The sequence below is a fragment of the Thalassophryne amazonica genome, chromosome 23, assembly GCF_902500255.1.
Source record: "Thalassophryne amazonica chromosome 23, fThaAma1.1, whole genome shotgun sequence".
NCBI lineage: Eukaryota > Metazoa > Chordata > Actinopteri > Batrachoidiformes > Batrachoididae > Thalassophryne > Thalassophryne amazonica.
This window is the reverse complement of record NC_047125.1, coordinates 30,755,830-30,780,519: the sequence shown is the minus strand read 5'-3', so window position 1 is coordinate 30,780,519 and position 24,690 is coordinate 30,755,830. Positions and strand designations below refer to the sequence as shown.

The following is a 24,690-nucleotide window of genomic DNA, read 5'->3' as shown; positions in this document are numbered from 1 at the left end:
GAACTCCATGCGCATGCTTGAAGTCCTAGTTGGACCCCGCTGACCTCATGCCCGCTCATGTTAACAGCGAGCTCTTGCCTGGATCTCGGCTAACAGTTCCCGGGAAGCACACTACATGTTGAACAGCAGCACAAACAGCGGATTTACAGACGCCTTCACTCCCCACTTACAGCATGAAAACCAGCATTTTGACACTAAAATATTGCTTTCATTCCAAAAACGCTTCTCTTAATCGGAGTGAGGTGCAAGTCTTCTATAGCTTACACGCTGATCCTCGTCGTGCACTTCAGCGTGAGGAAAAGTCTCCTTCAGGAGTCCGCTCTCCGCTGTGGGTGAAAATGCTGCTGGCTCCATATGCATCAGAGCTTCGGAACGCTGCCGGGCTCAGCGTCTGCAGATCAGAAACAGAAAAAGACAAATACGGTCACACGCTGCTCGTGAGTTCTCTGGAAGCCGGGCTGTAGCTGATGTAGGACAGTTCCGGTTCCATCTCCGTTTCCGACAACATGCCAATGTTCTGGAATTCCGAGAGGCTCTGCGACATTGCTCCGATTTGTGTCCCATCGTCTGTCGTGTCCTCTGGGTCCACCGTCAGTCTGCCGTTATCCCTGCGGCCACCATTACGACAGTTACTATTGCGGTCAACGCCTCCTTTCCCGTGAGCACCCATCAGAATCGGGGTGACGGCGTGCGACGGCGGTGGGACCAGTAGAGTTTTGCAGCTTTTTCCCGCAGCCTTGGCCCCCACCTTGTACTGACACCTGATGTAACTAGAGAACGCCCTGCGGTAGGTCTTATTGAAGAGGGTGTAGACGAGCGGGTTGATGCCGGAGGAGATGTAGCCGACCCACACGAACACGTTGAGGAGCTCCAACAGCAGCGGCTCGTTACAGGAGCCGCGGCACAGAACCACGGTTACGTTAGTGATGAAGAACGGACACCACATGATGAGGAAGAGGAAGAAGACAATTCCCAGCACCTGAAGGACGAAAGAGGAGGTGAGAGGTTGAAGGACAGAAGTGAAGAAGATAAAGGAAGCAAGGGCACAAGGAAGGAAAACTATGTAGAAGAGCAGAAATATGAAAAGCAAGAAAAAGATTAAAATGAATGATTACTGGCATTTATAGTTTATTTCAAAATAGGAGAAAATGTTCATAATTCTGCCAAACCCAAGCAGACATCTTCAAAAGCTTTCATTTGTTCAGCCAACAGTCCAAAACCCAAAGACAGTCATTTAGTTTTTAACAACCACTTATAATTACTTCAAATGAAAGGAACTTTAGTTATATTTTCTTTTTGAGCTTTCTTTCATGTGAATTTGGGAAACTGTTATCAAATTTTTGTTGGTAAAGATGGAAAAACAGAAGTAAACAAGTCTACAGGTCGGGTCAGTTGGGAATCCCAAAGTCAGAACTCAAACCCAAAGTCAAAGTCAGAAAAAAAAAAAAAAAAGCTCAGTCATCTTTTCAACTGAGGATGCAAAGTTTTTACCTGATAAAAGCTGCACGGTTCTGTCCGTTTTACAACTTTTTCAACCTCTAGCTGAGTTTGACCTTGAGGTGAAAGCTTTTACTGTTTTTTCTCCCTCTGTAGTTGAGTTTTGACCTTGTGTTTAGAGGTTTTGCTAATTTTTCAACTTTGGTAGTTGCATTTTGACCTTGCATTTAGAGGTTTTGCTGGATTTTCTGCCTCGGTAGTTGAGTGTTGGTGTTGCGTTTAGAGGTTTTGCTGGATTTTCTGCCTCGGTAGTTGAGTGTCGGTGTTGCGTTTAGAGGTTTTGTTGGATTTTCTGCCTCGGTAGTTGAGTTTCGGTGTTGCGTTTAGAGGTTTTGTTGGATTTTCTGCCTCGGTAGTTGAGTTTTGGTGTTGCGTTTAGAGGTTTTGTTGGATTTTCTGCCTCGGTAGTTGAGTTTCGGTGTTGCGTTTAGAGGTTTTGCTGGATTTTCTGCCTCGGTAGTTGAGTTTCGGTGTTGCGTTTAGAGGTTTTGTTGGATTTTCTGCCTCGGTAGTTGAGTTTTGGTGTTGCGTTTAGAGGTTTTGTTGGATTTTCTGCCTCGGTAGTTGAGTTTTGGTGTTGCGTTTAGAGGTTTTGCTGGATTTTCTGCCTCGGTAGTTGAGTTTTGGTGTTGCGTTTAGAGGTTTTGCTGGATTTTCTGCCTCGGTAGTTGAGGTTTGGTGTTGCGTTTAGAGGTTTTGTTGGATTTTCTGCCTCGGTAGTTGAGGTTTGGTGTTGCGTTTAGAGGTTTTGTTGGATTTTCTGCCTCGGTAGTTGAGGTTTGGTGTTGCGTTTAGAGGTTTTGCTGGATTTTCTGCCATGGTAGTTGAGTTTTGACCTTGCATTTGGAGGTTTTGCCAGGCAGAGGAACATCTGTACAAAGCAGAGAATGAACCGCCACACCCAAACACAAAGACAAAGAAACAGACAACTAAAGCAGAATTCAGGTGACTGGATGCAGAAACAAAAAAATAAACACCAAAACCCATGAATAGACAAACAGCAAAGTCTGACATGTACAAAGAAAAAGAAAACACAATGGTTCAAGATATCAGAATACCACAAATATCTGATTGAGTTTATATACAAATATAGATACTTTTTTCAGAGTCTTGGACATCAGGAAAATCTGGCTGTTAGCTTCTTGATGATCATTTTGACTTTTGGGGTTTTCCCTTTGAAGGAATCCTTCCGGTTTAGGTGGGTTGAGCTTCAGATATCATCTGTACAAAATCCATTTTCTTCCACAATCAGAATAACTGAGGGCACGCAGGTGCTTTTACCCATTTTACAAAATATTAATGGCTCTTGAATGGACGGAATCAGGTGGAGACGGACATCTTCATAACTCCAAGTGCACCATTTCTGCTGGCATTTTAATTTTTGAAGCAAAGTATGAGAGCATTTTGGTCGTCATCCAAAATGGATGTTATTTCAGAGGAGCCACTGCCCAGAACCCTCTGAGCACTCAAATACGCCGGCAGTGTTTCAAGCTTTCTGACACTATTTGATGTTAAAGTGTCTGGCAGGATTCGATAACACAAGCTCTTCTAACTGTTTAGGAGACGCTTGAAACTCCCTGTGCAGCCACGAGTCTGTGATTTACTTTGAAGAACACATCGTTCTTCATCTTCACACACAAAGAAATTTCATTTAGAGATAAATAATAAAGAGGCTGCATTAACTTTGACAAGTCTTTGAGAGCTGGTCACAGAAGAGTGGCAGCGGGACAGAAAATGACTGATTCAGTTACTGCAAAAAAGAACCTTCATAGAAGGTTGTTACAAACCAGCACGACTGAACAATTATCATCTTGGCTATAAAGTGGATAAAATGACCCCTTTAAAGACATTCCTGATATGTTATCTCCTCTGTGTCTTTATTACGTCTGCCAAGGACGTAATAAAATCATCAGTATGTATTTATTTGTCTGTTAGCAGGATTACGTCAAAAACTACTGCACGGATTTTGACAAAATTTTCACCACAGACAGACTACTAAATTTTGGAGGTGATCCGGGTCCGGATTGGCGGACATTAGACATCTCTGTTTGTGCTTGTTCATTATTTTCTAAGACATTCCTTCATTTTTGTCTCACCTTCGAGGCCCGCTTCTCATTCTTTATAGCCTGCATCATCCCCCGGCGTCCGTGGCAACCAGCCGTGTCAGTCCTCGGCCCGGCAGCTGGCGAGCTGAGCTGAGACGCCACGTCAGAGCTGGGAATGATGCTGATGTTGTCGGACATGGAGACACTGAGAAGCATGCTGGGCTCCGCCCCTTTCAGGGAGGTCAAGGTGTCCCGTCTGCTAAGTTGGGGCGAGGACGTTGACCCTGTAGGAAGGTCAACACAGGTGGCAGTCACAGTCCTGTCCAAGGGGGGAAGGCAAAAATACAAGCTACCCTGGACCGGTCCTTCAACACCTGTAATTAATATCCAATAATCAAACTTCAATCATTAGTGATCATTTTAAACTATATTACTGTCAAAGTCTGCATTATGGTCAATAAGTGCAAATTTTCTGCTACATATTAGCTATATATATATATATATATATATATATATATATGTATATGTGTGTGTGTGTGTGGACAGGATAATGCTGTTAAGAGAAAGCAGATTGGGCTCTTAAAGATCTGATGGGTTTTTGCCTTCTGCGTCTGGAGGAGCGATGGTGTTGATCTGGGGGATGTGAAAGGTGGTGGCTGGAGGCTGGGACGTGTTGGTCATTGCTGGTGGGTGCAAAGGCTGCTGGGAAGAAGTCTTTGTCTCATATAGGAAGACTGTGGCCTGCCTCTGGAGCACCTGGAGAAAAAAAATGAGAAGAACTAAAGCAACAAAACGATGTTTGCTTTTTATTTCATCAAACCACAAGGGCAATTCCATGTTGTAGAAGCTCACAGGCCACTTTTTTTTTTAGAAATCTGGGAGAACATTGTGTTTGAAATTGAAAGAGCAAATATCCACTTGTGCAGGAAGTTAGCAATTTCAGTTACAATAATGCGGTGAAGGTTAGCTATACCATGTCAAAGCAGGTTTATTTTTTCATGTTTTTCTTCCCATCAAAATGTGAATGATTTGGGCTCATTTTCTTTCTATTGCATGAACTGATTTTTCATCCTCTGCATAAGCATATTATTGTTTTGTGTTAATGAGAACATTGTGCACTTCAGTTGAAGTGAGAAATTGGTTGCCAGTAGCACTGCACCTGCTTTGGCCCAGAAATCATAAAACTATCAACATAACCCATTATTAAGATTGTCAAATTATAGAATATGGCAATTACCAGTCAAAGTACATTGTTTTATCAGCAGAATTTTTTTTTTTGTAACTTTAAATATAGAGTGACATACTGTAACGTCAGTCACACATAATTATGCAATCATTCAGTTTATGCCTTTGATTTCTAACATGGCAAGGAGCAGCAGAATGACAGCTGCTTGCAACCTTATATCCTAGAAAAAAAAGAGTTGTTAACCCTGTATAGTTTGAAGATAAAGTTGCAATAAAGTTTATGGAGTTTCTTAATGGCTGTTTTCTGGTCCCTATTATGGTTCCCACAAGACAGGAACACACAGGGGATGTATATTTTAAGTCCTTGTCGCTTCAAAAGGACTGCTTCCTTTCTGAATGTAACGTCAGTCACCGTGGAATTGCCCACATGTTCTCCACTTGGAGTGATGGGCACAACACTGTCGTCTGCATCTCAGTTTTGTTTTTGACTTTTGAAAACAATTTGCCAGATCAGTTGTTTTGATAAGAGTGTGACCTTGAGGCTGGTTCATGAAGCAGCTCTTGAAGCTAAATACCCAGGTGTGCATGGGCATCATGACCTGTCAGCTAATCTGAGTTTTACAAAGACCTGAATGAACAAATCGATTACCTGAAAGTTAAGCAAGAACCCTTGAGTCTTCTTGGTGGGAATAAAGACATCAGCTGTCACTCACCTGTACGGTGAGGCAGTACGTCACCACCATGATGACCAGCGGGATGAAGAAGGCCACGAAGGAGCCAATAAGCATGAAGCGCTCCTCGTTAAGGACACAGCTGCCGTTCACAAAGACCTTGTCCTTGTTGTGGAGGCCGATCACTGGGATCGGCATGGAGACGCCTGGAGGGAGGGAGGACAAATTCCTGTTATTCTTCCTCTTCATCAATTTCTTTTGGTTTTACTCAGAACTTCTTGGGATTGTTGCAGAAAGAAATGATGGAATGCATTTTGTGTTGTTGAGGTTTATGTATTTTCTGAAAAAAAAAAAAGCTGTAAGTTTTGTTAATTTGTTGTGTCTATATTCATCTGTCCAATTTTCCTCTTATTTCAAAAATGATTTACTTTTTTTGATTCATTAATTTTTTTTAATTGTTTTGTTTTTGGTTGTTGGCTTTTCTTTTTTGATAATGTGGTTTTCAATCATCTTTTTGATTTTGGTTTTTGAAATTGAGGTTTTTGTTAATAAAATAAGATTTCCTCATTGTGGTTTTGGTCACATTTCTGAAATACTGAGTGCTAATTTATTTTATAATTTGTCATTGTGTTGAAATATCACTGTTCTTTTTTCAGTCTTGTGTTGGCCACTTCAAGGCCACCTTACATTTCCCTTTTCACCATCAGAATTAAATAATTTATAAGCTGTTAACAGATCATAAAGTCCTGTGGAACAACAATAACACAAATCAGATGGTAAATTAGAGCTGCACCTGCTGCATCAACCATCTATGATAGCGTTAACAAGCCTACAGTGGCTGTGCTGTGTTTCTGACCCGTAACAATGCCGCTTCTGATTCAAAGAGCTGTTTTGCTGAAAGTGCTCTCTGACCCGGGTTCACACACTGAGAAGAAAAGCGGGTCTGTCTATCTCCTGGTGTCCTCCTGCCAGCTCGGATGTTTCTGTGGAAGCTGTGTCCTCTCCACAGTGTGGGTTGGCATCACTCATTTAAATGCAAGGTACATTATTTTCTCTCGCCCAGCTGGGAACGGGCCGAAAAAAATGGCACTTGAAGTGAGTATGGCTGTGAGCAGCTGCACACATTTGCATTAGTTGTAAATACTTTATCTGTGTTAACGCTCACATAAGCTTTGATGTGCAAACAGCTGCGATTAATGCAGGTCTGGATCCATTATGATTCATTCATGTCAAACAGTGAAGTGAGGACACTGCAGCAGTGCATGATGGGTGACTTACTGCTGTTGCTGGCAGGGAGAGGTTTAGGCAAATATGTCACTGGGCTGTGACAGACTGCGAACGGCATCCGCAAGGAAATGCCAAAAAATGGTTTGTTCAAAATCATGGTTTAGGGGAAGGATACAAAAAGCTATCTCAGAGATTTCAGCTGTCAGAGGAACACAGTGGAACATAGTGAGGAAATGGAAGACTGCAGGCACAGTACTAGTTAAGGCCCAAAGTGGCAGGCCAAGAAAAACTCATAAGCTGAAGCGAAGGATGGTGAGAACAGTCATAGTCAACCCACAGACCTGCTCCAAAGACCCACAACATGATCTTGCTGCAGATAGTGTCTTAGTGCATCGTTCAACTATACAGTGCACTTTGCACAAAGAGATGCTGTATGATGCTGTAATGCAGAGGAAGCCTTTTCTGCATACACACCACAAACAGAGTCGCTTAAGGTATGCTAAAGCACATTTGGACAAGCCAGCTTCATTTTGGAATAAGGTGCTGTGGACTGAAGAAACTAAAATTGAGTTATTTGGACATAACAAGGGGCGGTATGCATGGCTGGAAAAAAAAAACAGAGCATTCGAAGTAAAACACTTGCTACCTACAGTAAAATTTGGAGGCTGTGTGGCCAGTGCAGGTTCTGGGAATCTTGTTAAAATTGAGGGTCACATGGATTCCAGTCAATATCAGGAGATTATTGAGAACAATGTTCATGAATCAGTGACAAAGTAGAAGTTGCGCCGGGGTTGGATCTTTGAACAAGACAAGGACCCTAAACACTGCTCAAAATCTACTAAGGCATTCATGCAGAGGAACAAGTACAATGTTCTGAAATGGCCAGATCTGAATATTATTGAAAATCTGTGGTGTGATTTTAAGTGAGCTGTCCATGCTCGGAAACCAACAAACCTGAGATGTTTTGTAAATAAGAATGGTCCAAAATACCTTCAACTAGAATCCAGACTCTCATTAGAAGCTATAGGAAGCGTGTAGAGGCTGTTATTTCTGCAAAAGGAGGATCTACTAAATATTGATGTATTTTTTTTTTTGTTGGGGTGCCCAAATTTATGCAAGTGCCTAATTTTGTTTAAAGAATTATTGCACACTTTCTGTAAATCCTATAAACTTAATTTCTTTTTCAAATATCAGTGTGTTTGTCTGCTATATGATATATTAAACTGAAATTTCTGATCCAAACAACGAATAATTTATAAAGGAAAATCATGGAAATCATCAAGGGTGCACAGACTTTTACATACAACTGTATTTAGATGTTTATTCAAAAGAAATTGGACTACTTTGTTCTTGGCCCCACTTATACTCCTCAGAGTGTCTTAAAAATAGAAGTCTGGATTGTTCAGACAAACAACAGGAGCCGTGTTAATGTTTCCCCATAGAGTCGTTAAGGTCAAGTGGCCCTCAAGAAGACCCTCAGCTTTGTTCCACTTGATAGATATGTGAAGTGTCCTCAGACTTCTAGGAGAGCATGAAAGGACAGCGTCGTCCTGCAGCAAAGCCGAGGGAAAGTTTTTAATGAAATTGGAAAAACCTGCACGAGCACGAGTCTGGTGCACCTGATGCACAAAATGATGTCAGTTTTGGCATCAACACCAATAAGAACAAATCAGTCTGCTAATATTTCTTCTCAAAATATTGATTCCATTAATTGAATGAAGGCAAGATGCAATTTTAAAAATGTTGTCTTAACAAAGCTCTTCAGTGACAAAGGTAAGTGGGTGGTTTTAAATATCAGGGACTTAACTACTCCTCAGTGGAGGTATTACTCCATGAAAGAGATTATATTTTCTCAGATGGTACATGTGCTCATCTTTTAACATGCTTGCCATATTTTCTGGAGTATAAATTGCAGTATTTTTTGACTACTTTGGCCCGTACTGTGACATACTCGGGGGCAACATCTATATACACAATTAAAAATCACATTTTCATTAATAAAAACTATACTGGGATTTCCAGGAATCAACACACTAAACAAAATCCAATATGTTGTCCATCTCACATTTATTTATTTATTTGTTTGTAATTTAACAATCCTTTTGGTACTCACCACAGGCTGAGGGCTTCCTGCAAAACTCCACTGTTCACTTCTCCATCAGTGTCCATCTGATGATTCCTTTTGTCCAAACTACATCAAATAACATTCAATATTTTGTCCAACACATTTATTTGTCCATCTTTCTTATTTTTTTGAATTGTAAGTCCCTCTGTTAAGTAACAGCACACCCTGTCGTGTGCACATGTGCCACACTGAGTTTCTGTCCATTGCTAAACACACCCTTAGGGAAAAGCTGTGTTAAAAAGTGAATTCTACATAGAGGAAAAATGGAGCCATTTATATGCCAGTGTGATTTATAGTTCAGAAAATACAGTACTCAAAAATGTTTTCAGCCTTTGTCTACAAAACTGGGACAAAGCTGGAACCCATTAAGATTTGGTGATGAATCATGAGTGTATATTCGGAATCATTTTTAAGTCCCCCCCCCACCACACACACACACACACACACACACACACACACACACACACACACACACACACACACACACACACACACACACACACACACACACACACACACACACACACACACACACAGGAAAATGTGGCATTTTCTATATGATGAACAACTTCTTAAAACTTAAAGACCAATCTGGAAGAAGCCATATTAGTCTGACAGATCCAAATTAGTGAACTTTTATGTAGATTTGGAATAGGGTCTGGACATATTACAGTGAAACATTCATTCAAATAAGAAGATGACAATAACCTTATGGAACCCAATGCAGTATGTGAGCAATGTTAGATTGGTGGAAAGTGTAATTTCAGCGGACTAATATTATTTGAACATATAGAGCATTTATTCTTATTTTCCACATCTTAAAACATAAATTCAATGATTGAAATTTGAATTCAAACACAAATTTACAAGCTACAGCCAAATTAGGGCACATACAGTTTGCCCAGACATAACGTTACATAAGACGTGGCCAGACTCGTGCTCCAGGCAGGATTGGCGGTAACCTCTGGGCCAACGCGAGCGTCTGTGATTACTCCAAGGAGAGCGGGAGCAAGGATCTCCTGCTGGCGGTTTGGTAGCTAATCCCTTTGCATTGATCTCTGTCAGCGCTCTCAGACCTCAATCATGGCTGCATGTGGTGGTGCAAAACGTTTTAGAGGGGATGCACAAATGCCAGCAGGGATTTACGATGATTCAAAAGCAGCTGGCTGTGAGCGACTGGACCGCACGAAGAAGAAGAAAAGATCATCTCTACCTGGTTTTTGGAGTGTCAGTCAGCTATAATCATCTAAACCTATAAATACGTTTTACGAGACATTGCTTAAAATGTGACCGTTTTATTAATTCTCTCTTCATTTTGTTAAAATGTATCCACAACTTAAAGTTAGGCAGCACGATCACACAATGAGAAGGAAACAAAGGAATTCAATGGCAGAATGGTTTTGAGATTTTACTTTTTCTTTTTGTTCCCAAAAATATGAAAACAAGCTTATAAGATTTATGAGTAATACTTTCAGTGAGGCAACAGACATAAGGTAATAATTTACACCAAATAAAATCCTCCTCATAAAAAACAACCCTTTACTATTCCCTGTGTTTCACTTAGTTGTTGGCTCACGAAGAGGTTTTGTTCTCTGACCTGTCGCTGTTTCAGCAGATAAACCTGCAGTGTGAAAACGGTCCACTGAAGAACCAACAGACTGAAGATGCAGTGATGAAGTGTTTCATTCACAGCAGTGCTTCAGTTTAGCAGAGAGGTGATAAATTGGTTCCAAATGCCATTCAGAGTCAAATTACCACGGAGAGCGCATCACAGCCTCCACTTTATAAACTGAGAGTGTGACCCTGAGCTTTAACAGCACCTTAACTTGTTTAAAACAGTGTAGACTGGAGTGATCTGTAAGGTGGTCAGCTTTTCATTGTTTAAACCAAAGCACAGCTAATTTGTGTGTGGAATTTCAAACAATGAGAATAGATTTAAAAATAAACAAAAACTAAAAAACACCAGCATGACCTTGAGCTTCAGTGTCCAAATCAAACCAGTCTCACGGCAAGTTGTGATTCAGCAGCACGAAATATACATTAATCTACTGGTTTGTGATATTGTGACGAAAAGCGCCTCATTTTCGTCACGGCAGCACAAATTCATTCTAATTCATTCTGTGATGGCTCCATGAAATTAAAAGTGAAGCCGGGGTGTGGGGGAGGGTGGTTATCGTTAAGGTTAGGGTCGGGGTAGGAGTAGGGTTAGTAATAGTGAGTTAAAAAACACCCCGTCACAAAAGAAGTCAAATTTTCGTGACGGGGTTGAAAAAAAACCAAAACGTGAGACTGGGCTGGTCCAAATATACCTAACTTTAATCAGCTTTAAAGTGTTACTCAGCTTTCTTTCTTTTTTCTTCTTTTTTGAAGTATGAAGAATGAAGTATTTAATTTAAAAAGCATTTACCCTGTTTTTACCCTGTTTTTTTTTTTTTTTAATAAAAAGAGTGAAAAATACTCTCCTCTCTTCACACAGAAAGGGTGCAGAGAAGAAAATTTGATATTTCTGCTGAATGTTTTACAGCTAATCCTCTTTAAGTCCTCTTGGACCTCAATCATTGCACCACGTCGCAGTGCAAAACTGTTACATGGGTCAAAACCCCAAAACAGAAACAATGATTTCTCATCTTCCAAAAGGAGCCTGAAATAATTGGCTGCAAATCAAGAAGGAAGAAGGTGTTCTTCAAGATGATCTGCTGAAGTTCAGGTTTAAGGACTGGTTAGCAGTTTGAAAAGACGGACTTCACTTTAAAATATGTCACAGTCTGAAAATCGTTTTAAACTTTTCATTAAGGCCTAATTACACACCTCAGATGTTTAGCATTGCAGGAACATATTCTACCCATTCTGTTTGGAGAACCACCCTTGCTAGCTTGTGCTGGTTTCATATCGATCACCGTTACAAGAGTTCAACAACACAGCACACTTTTTTAAACAACTTTTTATTATATTTTGAGGGAGATTATAAGTGTTGCACTTTATCGCATTTTTGTTGCTGTTGCTCAGGGTATAATTGGCCGTTTTTGACTACTTTTGGTTAAATGGACTCTTATATAGCGCTTTTACATCTGCATCAGACGCTCAAAGCGCTTTACAATTATGCCTCACATTCACCCCGATGTCATTCCAGGACCAGGGTGCTGCCATACAAGGTACAATAGGGGATTGAAGGCCTTGCCCAAGGGCCTTTAGTGATTTTCCAATCAATATTCCATGATCTTCTGGACTCGGGTCCAACACCTTAACCACTAGACCATCACCTCCCTTGGTTTTATCTTCATAATTTACCTTAAAAAACTGTTTACTTTGCCTTGTTTGGTGTCATTTCTTTCAACACAACATCATCTGTGTGACTTCACAGTTTTTCTTTCATTCTGGCATACATGCAGTGAACCCAATTTCACTACATGCATGTTTAACAAACTATTTTTTATGACTTAGAATGCAAATATAAATTGTAAATTTCAAAAACATATGCACAACTGTAGCAAACAAAGTTATATACAACTATTTACAATAAAATGCAGGAAATGCTTCAGGTATTTTTGTACAACTAGTTATTAAACAAAACAAGATACCACACAAATGATTTGTGCCACACAGGAAAACAATTCCTGGCCAACACAAGACAGAGGTCTTATGTTGGACAGGAATTGTCACAGGCCTGACACTATCATTCCTCCTGTTGTCCACCTGGAGGAAGTACTGGTAAATCAGTCTATCTTGGCTTTGTTTTTTTTTGTTTTTATTTTCCTCTACAACACTTGATGGTAATCAAGCCACATGAGGTTGGTGATTTTGATTGGTTTATGTCATGCATTTTCCCACCAATGATAAAGGGGAAGTTGTGTTGTGCATAAGGGTGCATTTAAGGTACAGTCAGAGGACTCTGTGCTGATAATATTAATATTGTGTAAATCAAATAGAAGCTGAATGGCAAAGAAATGAGCAAAACAAGAACAGTTTCAAAAATCCACCTGAACCTCACTTTTATCCTCTTTTGCTTCGCCTGTGTACAGATGTGAAGATGCAACAAACCAAGTCATTTAAACAGCAAACACACAACATGCAACCTGACCTATAGATATCGTCCACACGGCGGCGATCTTCATCATTGCTTTGGTTCTGGAGTTGAAGCGGCTGTGCTCTATTGGGTTGCGGATGGCGACGTATCGGTCCAGCGAGATGGCACACAGGTGCATAATGGAGGCGGTGGAGAACAAAACGTCCAGGTAGATCCAGATTGGACACAGAGCATTGGGTAGAGGCCAGGCGTAGTCTGGAGGACGGAGACAGAGAAGGTCAGCCAGGAAGCGAAAGAAGAAAACAGAGTTTGAACAATTTTTTTGGAGCCAGGATATTTAAACCAAAATTTTTTAGCACACTTTTCCGCACAGTTGTGGAAGAAGATGGTCCATACAGCTACATTTTTAAGACAGAACATCAAAAATTTCTCACTGTGCCTCAGAACTTCTGTGACTTTTCGTGGTTAATTTTAAGCACTTTACTGCGGTTGCTGCCGTACGGCAACAAAAGCACAAGTTTAAACATCTTGAATCTGTTCTGGGGACGTGACTGAGTGAATGTCAGAGCATCAAGGTTGAAGATGCTTCATCAAGAGGTCGATGAAACTTTAATTAAGTGCAACGCGTTGAAGCATGGTGCACTGTGGGAACACCAAGAGGCGCTAAATTCTCCCATTTACAAGACTAATCACACCAAGACAACAGTTTGATCACAGCGTTGGATGCTTTACAACAGTGTATTTATGTGAGATAAGCAGGTAACATATTTACACGCACACCGGTATAACTGGAGGGTCGAGGGTAACATCAGATAATTAGTTTGCATCTAAATGAAACCTGCATCGAGGTAACACACTCGTCTACGAAATAGATTTTCTAAGAATCCTTGTTTTTGTTTTTTTGGTGTGTGTGTGCTGGTTTTATCAAGCAGCAAAACCACAGATCAGCGCTGTGAATGTTCACAAAAATGTGCTGATATTTCTTATGGGTTTGGGTTTCTTCAAGCGCAGTTTGACTGTAGATTAAACAAAGACGAAGAACATGGTTGTGCATGAAGAGGTTTAATTACACAGCCGCCTCTGAGGGGGAAAAGGTGAGCAGATAATGCAAATAACACAACGGCATGGAAGCAATAAAGAATAATGCTGATTAAGTCCAATACTATGAAGATGAAGTCGAGTCTGATTGGAAAGATTCATTTCCGTGATACGGTACATGCACGAGAAAAATGAAAGTCAATAACGCTGATCATTTACTGTATGAAAAACATCTCATCCATGCTTTCATTATTCACATCTATCCAATCATGGTGCAGCTTTACCTACAATAAGGTGTTCTTTGTGCAAGCCACATCCTTCAGCTCCTCCTGTTGGATCCCAAAGCATTCCAGGACCAAAATGTACTTGGAATCCCCCCCCAGCATATTCTACTTCTACCTGGAGATCTCCTGCTGAGATTATCTACTTATTGTCAGAGAGGGCATCCTAATCAGCTGCCTAACAACATCAGCTCACTGCTTGAACACAAATGAGCTCCAAACCATGTCCCTGAAGACAACAAAGCAAGACAACACAACAGAAGAAGCAGCTTTAAGGATGTATCAAGTCTTGTTCTACCATCCTAACTTAGGAGATGAGAAAAACATTTGAAATCCATACTGATAGACGGTCCCCTTTAAGATGGTGTAGGGGTACATAGATCTCAATCACAACAATTGTGAATGTGCAAGACCAGGCAATAAGACGTATCCCATCAAGACAAGGACTTGACTGAGGAAAAGCGGACAGAATCAGGGCTACCCACACTTCGCTTTAGACAACTGAGACACGATCGGAGATAGTAAAGCTATTCAAGGTGTAGGACAGCCAGGTAGACGGCATCCTGGACTAAACTTAAAAAAAAGACACAAGATTGAAGCGGAGGCCGCAGTACTTCCCGTATCCTGTTGTAAACGCCTGGAACAACTTTCCCGAGGTTGTGGTCAACTCACCAAATGGGAATACCATCAAAGACCATCTTGAGGTCCATTAGAAAGAGCACCCTCAGATGTTCAACTACTGGAAGATGAAGTCCATCAAAGAAGATCTGGGGGCTTGAGGTTCAGCCTGCACTCTGATTCAATGTGAGATAACATAAGGTGATTTCAAGACCCTGGCTCATGATGTCACAAAGGTCCACTGATGTCTGCCGTCCTGTTTGGTTGTTTAGAGGTAATTACTGAATCGGCCATCATGACTGCATTTGTGGAGGTTTTGACATCTACAGAACAAAAACAAAACAAAAACAAAAACAAAAAAAACCTTTTTGCATTGAAATGTGATGAGTTAAGTGATCTTTGCGCAAAACATCTATGTTCACACTTCATGCCCCATCTTTGAACTCTTAATAAAAATGTATATGGTCATATTCCACAGAGATAAAACCACTCTCTCCCTGTTTATGGTACGTTTTCAGTTTAAATTAAGATGGTGAAGTTATGTACGTGAAGCTAAAAACCACTCGCCTCCTTCATTTTTGGTGGCGCACTGTTGATCTATGAGGGCAACGTTCTTATTTTCTCCTTTGCTGGTGGAGGTCAGAAGTTAGTCAGGAGCAGTTTGTTGCCATGTAGAGCTGGTAGGGATTAAGTGTCATGCTTGGCTGCTCTGCAGGACACACTCGCCTTTCCAAACACTTAACAACGGGCCGCCTGGGACGGCAACACGCCAGCTGCAGTATCTAACAGAAATAGTGTGCATCGGGGAGCGTTTTGGCACAGGCTCACTCTCACAGAATTAAATCAACAGGTTAGCCTTTGTTTAAAGTGAGCAGAATTAATTAGCCTGAATGATGCGCCGGCTGTGCTGCGCACAAATTCAACTCTGACACTATTTTATCCACCAGCGGGGAAGATACCTGCAACTTCAACAGTCAAAGTCTGACTTAGCTAAACTGCAGGATTGTCTTACAGACATAAAGACATGGATGACCTCTAAGTTCCTGCTTTTAAACTCAGATAAAACTGAAGTTATTGTACTTGGCCCCACAAATCTTAGAAACATGGTGTCTAACCAGATCCTTACTCTGGATGGCATTACCCTGACCTCTAGTAATACTGTGAGAAATCTTGGAGTCATTTTTGATCAGGATATGTCATTCAATGCGCATATTAAACAAATATGTAGGACTGCTTTTTGCATTTGCGCAATATCTCTAAAATCAGAAAGGTCTTGTCTCAGAGTGATGCTGAAAAACTAATTCATGCATTTATTTCCTCTAGGCTGGACTATTGTAATTCATTATTATCAGGTTGTCCTAAAAGTTCCCTGAAAAGCCTGCAGTTAATTCAAAATGCTGCAGCTAGAGTACTGACAGGGACTAGAAGGAGAGAGCATATCTCACCCATATTGGCCTCTCTTCATTGGCTTCCTGTTAATTCTAGAATAGAATTTAAAATTCTTCTTCTTACTTATAAGGTTTTGAATAATCAGGTCCCATCTTATCTTAGGGACCTCGTTGTACCATATCACCCCAATAGAGCACTTCGCTCTCAGACTGCAGGCTTACTTGTAGTTCCTAGGGTTTGTAAGAGTAGAATGGGAGGCAGAGCCTTCAGCTTTCAGGCTCCTCTCCTGTGGAACCAGCTCCCAATTCGGATCAGGGAGACAGACACCCTCTCTACTTTTAAGATTAGGCTTAAAACTTTCCTTTTTGCTAAAGCTTATAGTTAGGGCTGGATCAGGTGACCCTGAACCATCCCTTAGTTATGCTGCTATAGACTTAGACTGCTGGGGGGTTCCCATGATGCACTGTTTCTTTCTCTTTTTGCTCTGTATGCACCACTCTGCATTTAATCATTAGTGATTGATCTCTGCTCCCCTCCACAGCATGTCTTTTTCCTGGTTCTCTCCCTCAGCCCCAACCAGTCCCAGCAGAAGACTGCCCCTCCCTGAGCCTGGTTCTGCTGGAGGTTTCTTCCTGTTAAAAGGGAGTTTTTCCTTCCCACTGTCGCCAAGTGCTTGCTCACAGGGGGTCGTTTTGACTGTTGGGGTTTTTCTGTAATTATTGTATGGCTTTGCCTTACAATATAGAGCGCCTTGGGGCAACTGTTTGTTGTGATTTGGCGCTATATAAATAAAATTGATTTGATTTGACTTATTAAAAAGAGCAAGCACAGCCTTATGGTCTCCCTTTGCAGCACAAACGTTCCTTTTCATGACCTAAATCAAACTCATACTCTTTTCTTACTTCATATCTTTTCTGTCAAACATTTTTATTCTCATTATTATTTCTGTCAGTGCTACAAAACAACAGATGACGATTTTGTCCAAAGCTGAATTAATGAAGCTCACTTGAAGCTGCGCTTTTACAACAGCAATCATATTGAATAGTTTTACATGGCAGATCTACTGGAACAGTTCCCCCCCCACCCCCTTTTTATTCATCATCATATATATATTTTCCCAAAAGACTCTCTTGCCTGGAACAATAAAATGAAATATGCCACTAAAGGACTTTCAGGGAAGCTGATTGTGTTTGTGTGCAGCTACACTGAGCTTTCAGCTGTGTCAGCTTTCTCAAAAATACTTTCTTTACCACTGTTGCAAATGTTAGGGTATAAGGTTGAGATCAGTGGTCACCAACCCTGCTACTGGAGAACACCTGCCCTGCATGCTCCACCCACTAATTACCCAATTTAGATGGCATCAGCCAATCAAGAGCCAGCAAACACTGTAGACTATATTCATAGTGTATAAACCCTCTGTGGTGTCACCCACAGGTTGTCAGAAGAGACCCGGAAGAGCAGTTTTGAAGCTCTAAAGTGTGACTCTGGTTATCACCATGTTGGCAGTGATTAGTCCGCTTATGTCCTAGAAAAACCTTAAATAGGTACACTGCAAAAACTGTCCCTCTCAAAATAATACAAACAATCTGAAATCTAGCCAGATTGTCTTGTGTTAAGCAAAAATCTGCCATTGGGGTAAGAAAAATTGACTTGGTTAGAATTCTCAAAACTAGGAAAATGTCTAGGCACTGAATAATCAAAATGTGCCTTAAAACTAGACAGAATTCTTATTTTAAGATTAGCCTCTGTCTTAAAATAAGAAAACAATCTTGTTCCTTTGCTTGGATGATTTGAAATCCATCGCCTTTCCTTGTTACTGGTTAAGTACAGCTTGTTATCACATATTACAACAAAAATCTGCCCTACACTCATAAACCAGCCCTCATCAGATACAAGAAAAAAATAGGGCTGATAAATCACACTTTCATATATTTTACTCGCTTGGCAATAAAATCAGGGCGATACAAATCTTAAAACAGGGCGATACAGAAAAAGACATTGAAAATATCAGGCTTTGTGTCGCTCCTTTTTTCATCCAATCAGGAGCACCCATTTCATTCAACCAAGATGTCTGATTGAAGTGAGAGAGTTGTAGCCTCCATAGCAGGGAGAATTCTACAACTTGAGTCTCATACTGAAATTGTGAGACATCAAGAAGTTAGTGAAGAGGACACTCATGACGTTATCGAGAGTCATAAGAACAGCCCATAATTTACATATTTACATGATTTACCTGCGTTATTCATTCTACATGATTCATGTGCATGATTACTGTTCTTTATTTTTGTTGTCATATATGATAAATATCTTATTACATGTCTCTTTATGGATCACACTATCATGCCTTGTATCTGTATCAGCCCAAGATGGATAAACATGAAATATATTTTCCCAAAATAAGACATTTTTTCTTATGTAAAAAATGTTTGACAGGATTGTTTTTCTATTTAGACAAAAAATGAAGTCGAATTTTCTCTAAACAAGTCTTTTTTACTTTCCTAGATATCAGTTTGTGCAGTGTAAAGAGGTGAAGCAAAGGCAAGACCCTGTGGGACCTGGGCAGGACTAAGGAAACCCAAATGTGCCAACATCTCAGAGATACCCCACAAAGTAAAGCTAACAGGCTAACCTTGGTTTGGGTATTTTATTAAAGCATATTTTTGTGGCTGGGTGGCGTGCGTGTGGGTATTAAAAAGTATGATGTTTTATCTCCTCTGTATTTGTGAATTAACCGTACACAACATAATCAAGTGTCTGGTAGCTGCTAGCAGTGCTAATGCTGCGAGCGTACAAAGTTAAATAAACATTTCACATAGCAGCAGTACGAGGTCTGTGATGAAAAAGCGGTCCTTTTTATTTTTTTCAAAAAATAAATGGATTTGATTCATATGTTTTTACGTCAGACAAGCTTGAACCCTCGTGCGCATGCGTGAGTTTTTTCACGCGTGTCGGTGACGTCATTCGCCTGTGGGCAGGCCTTGAGTGAGGAGTGCTCCACCCCGCCCGTCGGAATCTCTTTGTCTGAATAGCTGCTGCGGACGGCGCGCGTTGCTTTATCAATTCTATTCGAGAAATTAAGCTAGTTTTCGGTGAAACGTTTAACGGCTGATGAGAGATTATGGGGTGTTTCTGTTGCTGTAAGGACTTCCCACAGAGCGGGACGTCGCGCAGCGCTTCCAGGCGCCGTCGTCGGCCTGTTTCGACCTGAAAACATTCTAATTTAAGGCTTAATTCACCCAGGATGTCGTGAGAGAACAGAGAAGATTCAGAAGAGGCCGGCATGAGGACTTTATGCGGACATTCCACTGTTTAAGGACATTTTGTAATGAAAGACGTGCGCGCAAATTCGCCGAGTCGTTTCCGTGAAGACTCGGCGAATCTGTGTGCACCGCGACAGGAAAAACACCTCCGTGTTGAAAACCATTTGTAAAATTCAGGCGGCTTTTGATGGCTTTCAACAAGTGAGTAACTGAGAAATTGTTTAACAGCTGGGCATGTTCCAACTTGCCCGTTAAGGTTTCCAACGGAGGTGTTTTTCCTGTCGTGACCCCCCCGCGGTCGGGTCCGGCCCGACATGCGACTCTGCCCACACGTTCCATTAACAGTGGAATGTCCGAATAAACTCCTCATGCCGACTTCTTCTGAAAGTTCTCTGTTCTCTGACGACTTACTGGGTCAACAGAGCCTGAAATGTGGAAGTTTTCAACTTGAAACGGCGAGACGCTGCCGCCTCGGAGCGCAGATTGCCGTCAGGCGCCGTGGGCCGTCCTTAAAGCGACACTACCAGACCAAAATCTTTCATCAGCTGTTAAAATTTTTACTGAAAACCAGCTGAATTTATCGAATGGTGTCCACTCAGTTGTGCCTTACAGTTTTGAAAAAATTTTGATCAAACAAAACAGCAGTCTGTGAGCCATTCCTAAACAATGAAAAAAACGACGAGAGGGTGGGCCACTCCTCACTCAAAGACTGCCCACAGGCGAATGACGTAACCGACAGGCGTGAAAAAACTCTCGCATGCCCACGAGGGTTCAAGCATGTCTGATGTAATCACACGTGATTCAAATCCATATGGTTTTTGAAAAAAATAATAAGGTCCGTTACTTTTATCACAGACCTCGTATGTTAAAAAAAAAATGCTGCCATGTGCTGCAGACATGGTTAGATTCCCTGTGGGCGCACACACATGTATGTGATGTGATTTACAGAGGTCAGAAGCTTGTCGTGGCCAATGGGCGCAGCTTTCTATTCTCTAACGCTGGTTACTGTACCAGTGAACTCACACTTTGAGATCATGTTCCTTCTTTTAAAGGACGTATTTGCACTTTAACTGGAAAAACAACTCAAAGGCTCGGATTTGTCATGTCAACAGATCAGGCAGCGGGAAGATGTTTTTATTTAATATGTGCTCTGCAAAAATGTGCTAAGTGTGACTCAGAATTTGACGGTGAACTGTGAGAAAGATGTTGAAATACAAACTAATAACTCAAGTCCAGTAAAGTCTGGGAGCAGGCGCTGGTGCTGCAGTTGAATGCATCTACAACACCATGAATGCAAAAATATCCATCTGTCTGCTGCAGCCAGGTGACACATGGGCGTGTCCTGGGGGTCCTCAACAATGAGACACGTCCACGCTGGACCGTGCACAGTGAAACCAGCCGCATGGCCAAAATGTCGAAGTTGATGCTCCCTCATACTGCGAGTGATACGCCTCATCTCAGTCGTTTGACATGAAGTCATTCCAGCGTTGACTCAAGAATCCTCTAAAAAGACCTGGAACCAATGACAACCGCAGGTCGCTGACTCCACGTTTGACTCAAGGTTTGGGACTCAGCAACATTTATCTTCTCCCAAGTCTGAGTGCTGGTTTGTTTGTAGGATTAATCAAGTAACACTTAAATAAATGGAAAGTCCCAGTTATAATCCCCCCCCAATCATCATTACTTGTATATTTTAATCATAATAAAAAAATGTTTGTGCACAAATGTCATCCATCATTCAGTCAGTTGAATATCAGGCTGGTGAAGACTGCAGTTATTTGCTAAGTTCACGTGTGCACGTGTTCACTCGTGTGCGTTTGAATGACAGGACGACACGCTGCTCGTCTCTCTGAAAGGAAAAATACACACTTGTCAGTTCCTGAGCGTGCAAAACACTGATTACTGCAGTGAGCAATCAGTGGCACCGGCAGCTACAACCCACACCCACAGTGTGTGTGTGTGTGTGTGTGTGTGTGCGTGCGTGTGCACACTGCACACGGCCCATTACACCACAATCATTCCTTCCTGTCCTGTTTAGGAAGCTTGACAGGTACAAATAGAAATAAGAACATTAAAAAAATTGGGCTGGAGAGACACAAACTGCAAGGTGAAACCAAAAAACAGGAAACTAGAAGTGCACACAGGCAGATCTAGCTTCAGGTGTGTGTGTGTGGGGGGGGGGGGTGCCCCCCTGGAAAATGTTAAAAAGCTAAAGCCCTTTTCCTGCACATTAAAGCAGCCTGGGAAGCTAAACACTGACTCTCTAGTCATCAATTTAAAAACAATTTTTATCTTAAACACTGGAAATCTTCCAATTCTGCAGCATTCATCAGTCAGTCTTTGCGCAAGCAAAACCTTTCCCATATTTTAGCACATTTTTGTCAGTGGCCTGGTGGTGGTGGTGGGGGCGAATTCACTCCTGCCAGATATATGTTATACTGTAACAGTTGTAGTACAGTCTGTACTGTCTTAATCTGACCGGATCAGGAATGATCTGAAATTTTTACATTTGTACAATGTGGAAATCTGAACTTTTTTCTCCCTTTGACAACATTTAACAATGTTCAGGGCTGGAAACTTGGCAAAGAAGAGTCCCATCACAATTACCGTATTTTTTGAAGTACACTCAACAAAAATATAAACGTAACACTTTTGGTTTTGCTCCCATTTTGTATGAGATGAACTCAAAGATCTAAAGCTTTTTCCACATACACAATATCACCATTTCCCTCAAATATTGTTCACAAACCAGTCTAAATCTGTGATAGTGAACACTTCTCCTTTGTTGAGATAATCCATCCCACCTCACAGGTGTGCCATATCAAGATGCTGATTAGACACCATGATTAGTGCACAGGTGTGCCTTAGACTGCCCACAATAAAAGGGCCACTCTGAAAGGTGCAGTTTTATCACACAGCACAATGCCACAGATGTCGCAAGATTTGAGGGAGCGTGCAATTGGCATGCTGACAGCAGGAATGTCAACCAGAGCTGTTGCTCGTGTATTGAATGTTCATGTCTCTACCATAAGCCATCTTCAAAGGCGTTTCAGAGAATTTGGCAGTACATCCAACCAGCCTCACAACCGCAGACCACGTGTAACCACACCAGCCCAGGACCTCCACATCCAGCATGTTCAATCAATCAATCAATCAATTTTTTTATATAGCGCCAAATCACAACAAACAGTTGCCCCAAGGCACTTTATATTGTAAGGTAAGGCCATACAATAATTATGTAAAACCCCAATGGTCAAAACGACCCCCTGTGAGCAAGCACTTGGCTACAGTGGGAAGGAAAAACTCCCTTTTAATAGGAAGAAACCTCCAGCAGAACCAGGCTCAGGGAGGGGCAGTCTTCTGCTGGGACTGGTTGGGGCTGAGGGAGAGAACCAGGAAAAAGACATGCTGTGGAGGGGAGCAGAGATCAATCACTAATGATTAAATGCAGAGTGGTGCATACAGAGCAAAAAGAGAAAGAAACAGTGCATCATGGGAACCCCCAGCAGTCTACGTCTATAGCAGCATAACTAAGGGATGGTTCAGGGTCACCTGATCCAGCCCTAACTATAAGCTTTAGCAAAAAGGAACGTTTTAAGCCTAATCTTAAAAGTAGAGAGGGTGTCTGTCTCCCTGATCTGAATTGGGAGCTGGTTCCACAGGAGAGGAGCCTGAAAGCTGAAGGCTCTGCCTCCCATTCTACTCTTACAAACCCTAGGAACTACAAGTAAGCCTGCAGTCTGAGAGCGAAGCGCTCTATTGGGGTGACATGGTACTATGAGGTCCCTAAGATAAGATGGGACCTGATTATTCAAAACCTTATAAGTAAGAAGAAGAATTTTAAATTCTATTCTAGAATTAACAGGAAGCCAATGAAGAGAGGCCAATATGGGTGAGATATGCTCTCTCCTTCTAGTCCCCGTCAGTACTCTAGCTGCAGCATTTTGAATTAACTGAAGGCTTTTTAGGGAACTTTTAGGGCAACCTGATAATAATGAATTACAATAGTCCAGCCTAGAGGAAATAAATGCATGAATTAGTTTTTCAGCATCACTCTGAGACAAGACCTTTCTAATTTTAGAGATATTGCGTAAATGCAAAAAAGAAGTCCTACATATTTGTTTAATATGCGCTTTGAATGACATATTCTGATCAAAAATGACTCCAAGATTTCTCACAGTATTACTAGAGGTCAGGGTAATGCCATCCAGAGTAAGGATCTGGTTAGACACCATGTTTCTAAGATTTGTGGGGCCAAGTACAATAACTTCAGTTTTATCTGAGTTTAAAAGCAGGAAATTAGAGGTCATCCATGTCTTTATGTCTGTAAGACAATCCTGCAGTTTAGCTAATTGGTGTGTGTCCTCTGGCTTCATGGATAGATAAAGCTGGGTATCATCTGCGTAACAATAAAAATTTAAGCAATACCGTCTAATAATACTGCCTAAAGGAAGCATGTATAAAGTGAATAAAATTGGTCCTAGCACAGAACCTTGTGGAACTCCATAATTAACTTTAGTCTGTGAAGAAGATTCCCCATTTACATGAACAAATTGTAATCTATTAGACAAATATGATTCAAACCACCGCAGCGCAGTGCCTTTAATACCTATGGCATGCTCTAATCTCTGTAATAAAATTTTATGGTCAACAGTATCAAAAGCAGCACTGAGGTCTAACAGAACAAGCACAGAGATGAGTCCACTGTCTGAGGCCATAAGAAGATAATTTGTAACCTTCACTAATGCTGTTTCTGTACTATGATGAATTCTAAAACCTGACTGAAACTTCAAATAGACCTCCACCTCCAAGATCGTCTGAGACCAGCCACTCGGACAGCTGCTGAAACAATCGGTTTGCATAACCAAAGACTTTCTGCACAAACTGTCAGAAACCATGTCAGGGAAGCTCATCTGCATGCTCGTCGTCCTCATTGGGGTCTCAACCTGACTCCAGTTCGTCGTCGTAACTTCGCACAGCCATTGAAGAGGAGTGGACCAACATTTCACAGGCCACAATTGACAACCTGATCAACTCTATGCGAAGGAGATGTGTTGCACTGCATGAGGCAAATGGTGGTCACACCAGATACTGACTGGTATCGCCCCCAATAAAACAAAACTGCACCTTTCAGAGTGGTCTTTTATTGTGGACAGTCTAAGGCACACCTGTGCACTAATCATGGTGTCTAATCAGCATCTTGATATGGCACACCTGTGAGGTGGGATGGATTATCTCAGCAAAGGAGAAGTGCTCACTATCACAGATTTAGACTGGTTTGTGAACAATATTTGAGGGAAATGGTGATATTATGTATGTGGAAAAAGTTT

At 41.4% G+C, this 24,690-nt stretch overlaps 1 protein-coding gene across 1 annotated transcript in view; it reads right to left on the bottom strand.

Annotated features, from left to right (window-relative positions):
• Positions 1 to 363: 363 nt before the first annotated feature.
• htr2cl1 (5-hydroxytryptamine (serotonin) receptor 2C, G protein-coupled-like 1) overlaps positions 364 to 24,690 on the bottom strand; it is a 39,485-nt gene continuing 15,158 nt past the window's right edge. The window contains exons 2-6 of the mRNA XM_034164836.1: positions 12,829 to 13,029; positions 5,441 to 5,604; positions 4,145 to 4,298; positions 3,594 to 3,826; positions 364 to 979 (exon numbers count right to left, since the gene is read on the bottom strand). Of these exons, the coding sequence (XP_034020727.1) occupies positions 425 to 979; positions 3,594 to 3,826; positions 4,145 to 4,298; positions 5,441 to 5,604; positions 12,829 to 13,029 (1,307 nt within the window). The 3' untranslated portion in view covers positions 364 to 424. The remainder of the gene's footprint in view (positions 980 to 3,593; positions 3,827 to 4,144; positions 4,299 to 5,440; positions 5,605 to 12,828; positions 13,030 to 24,690) is intronic.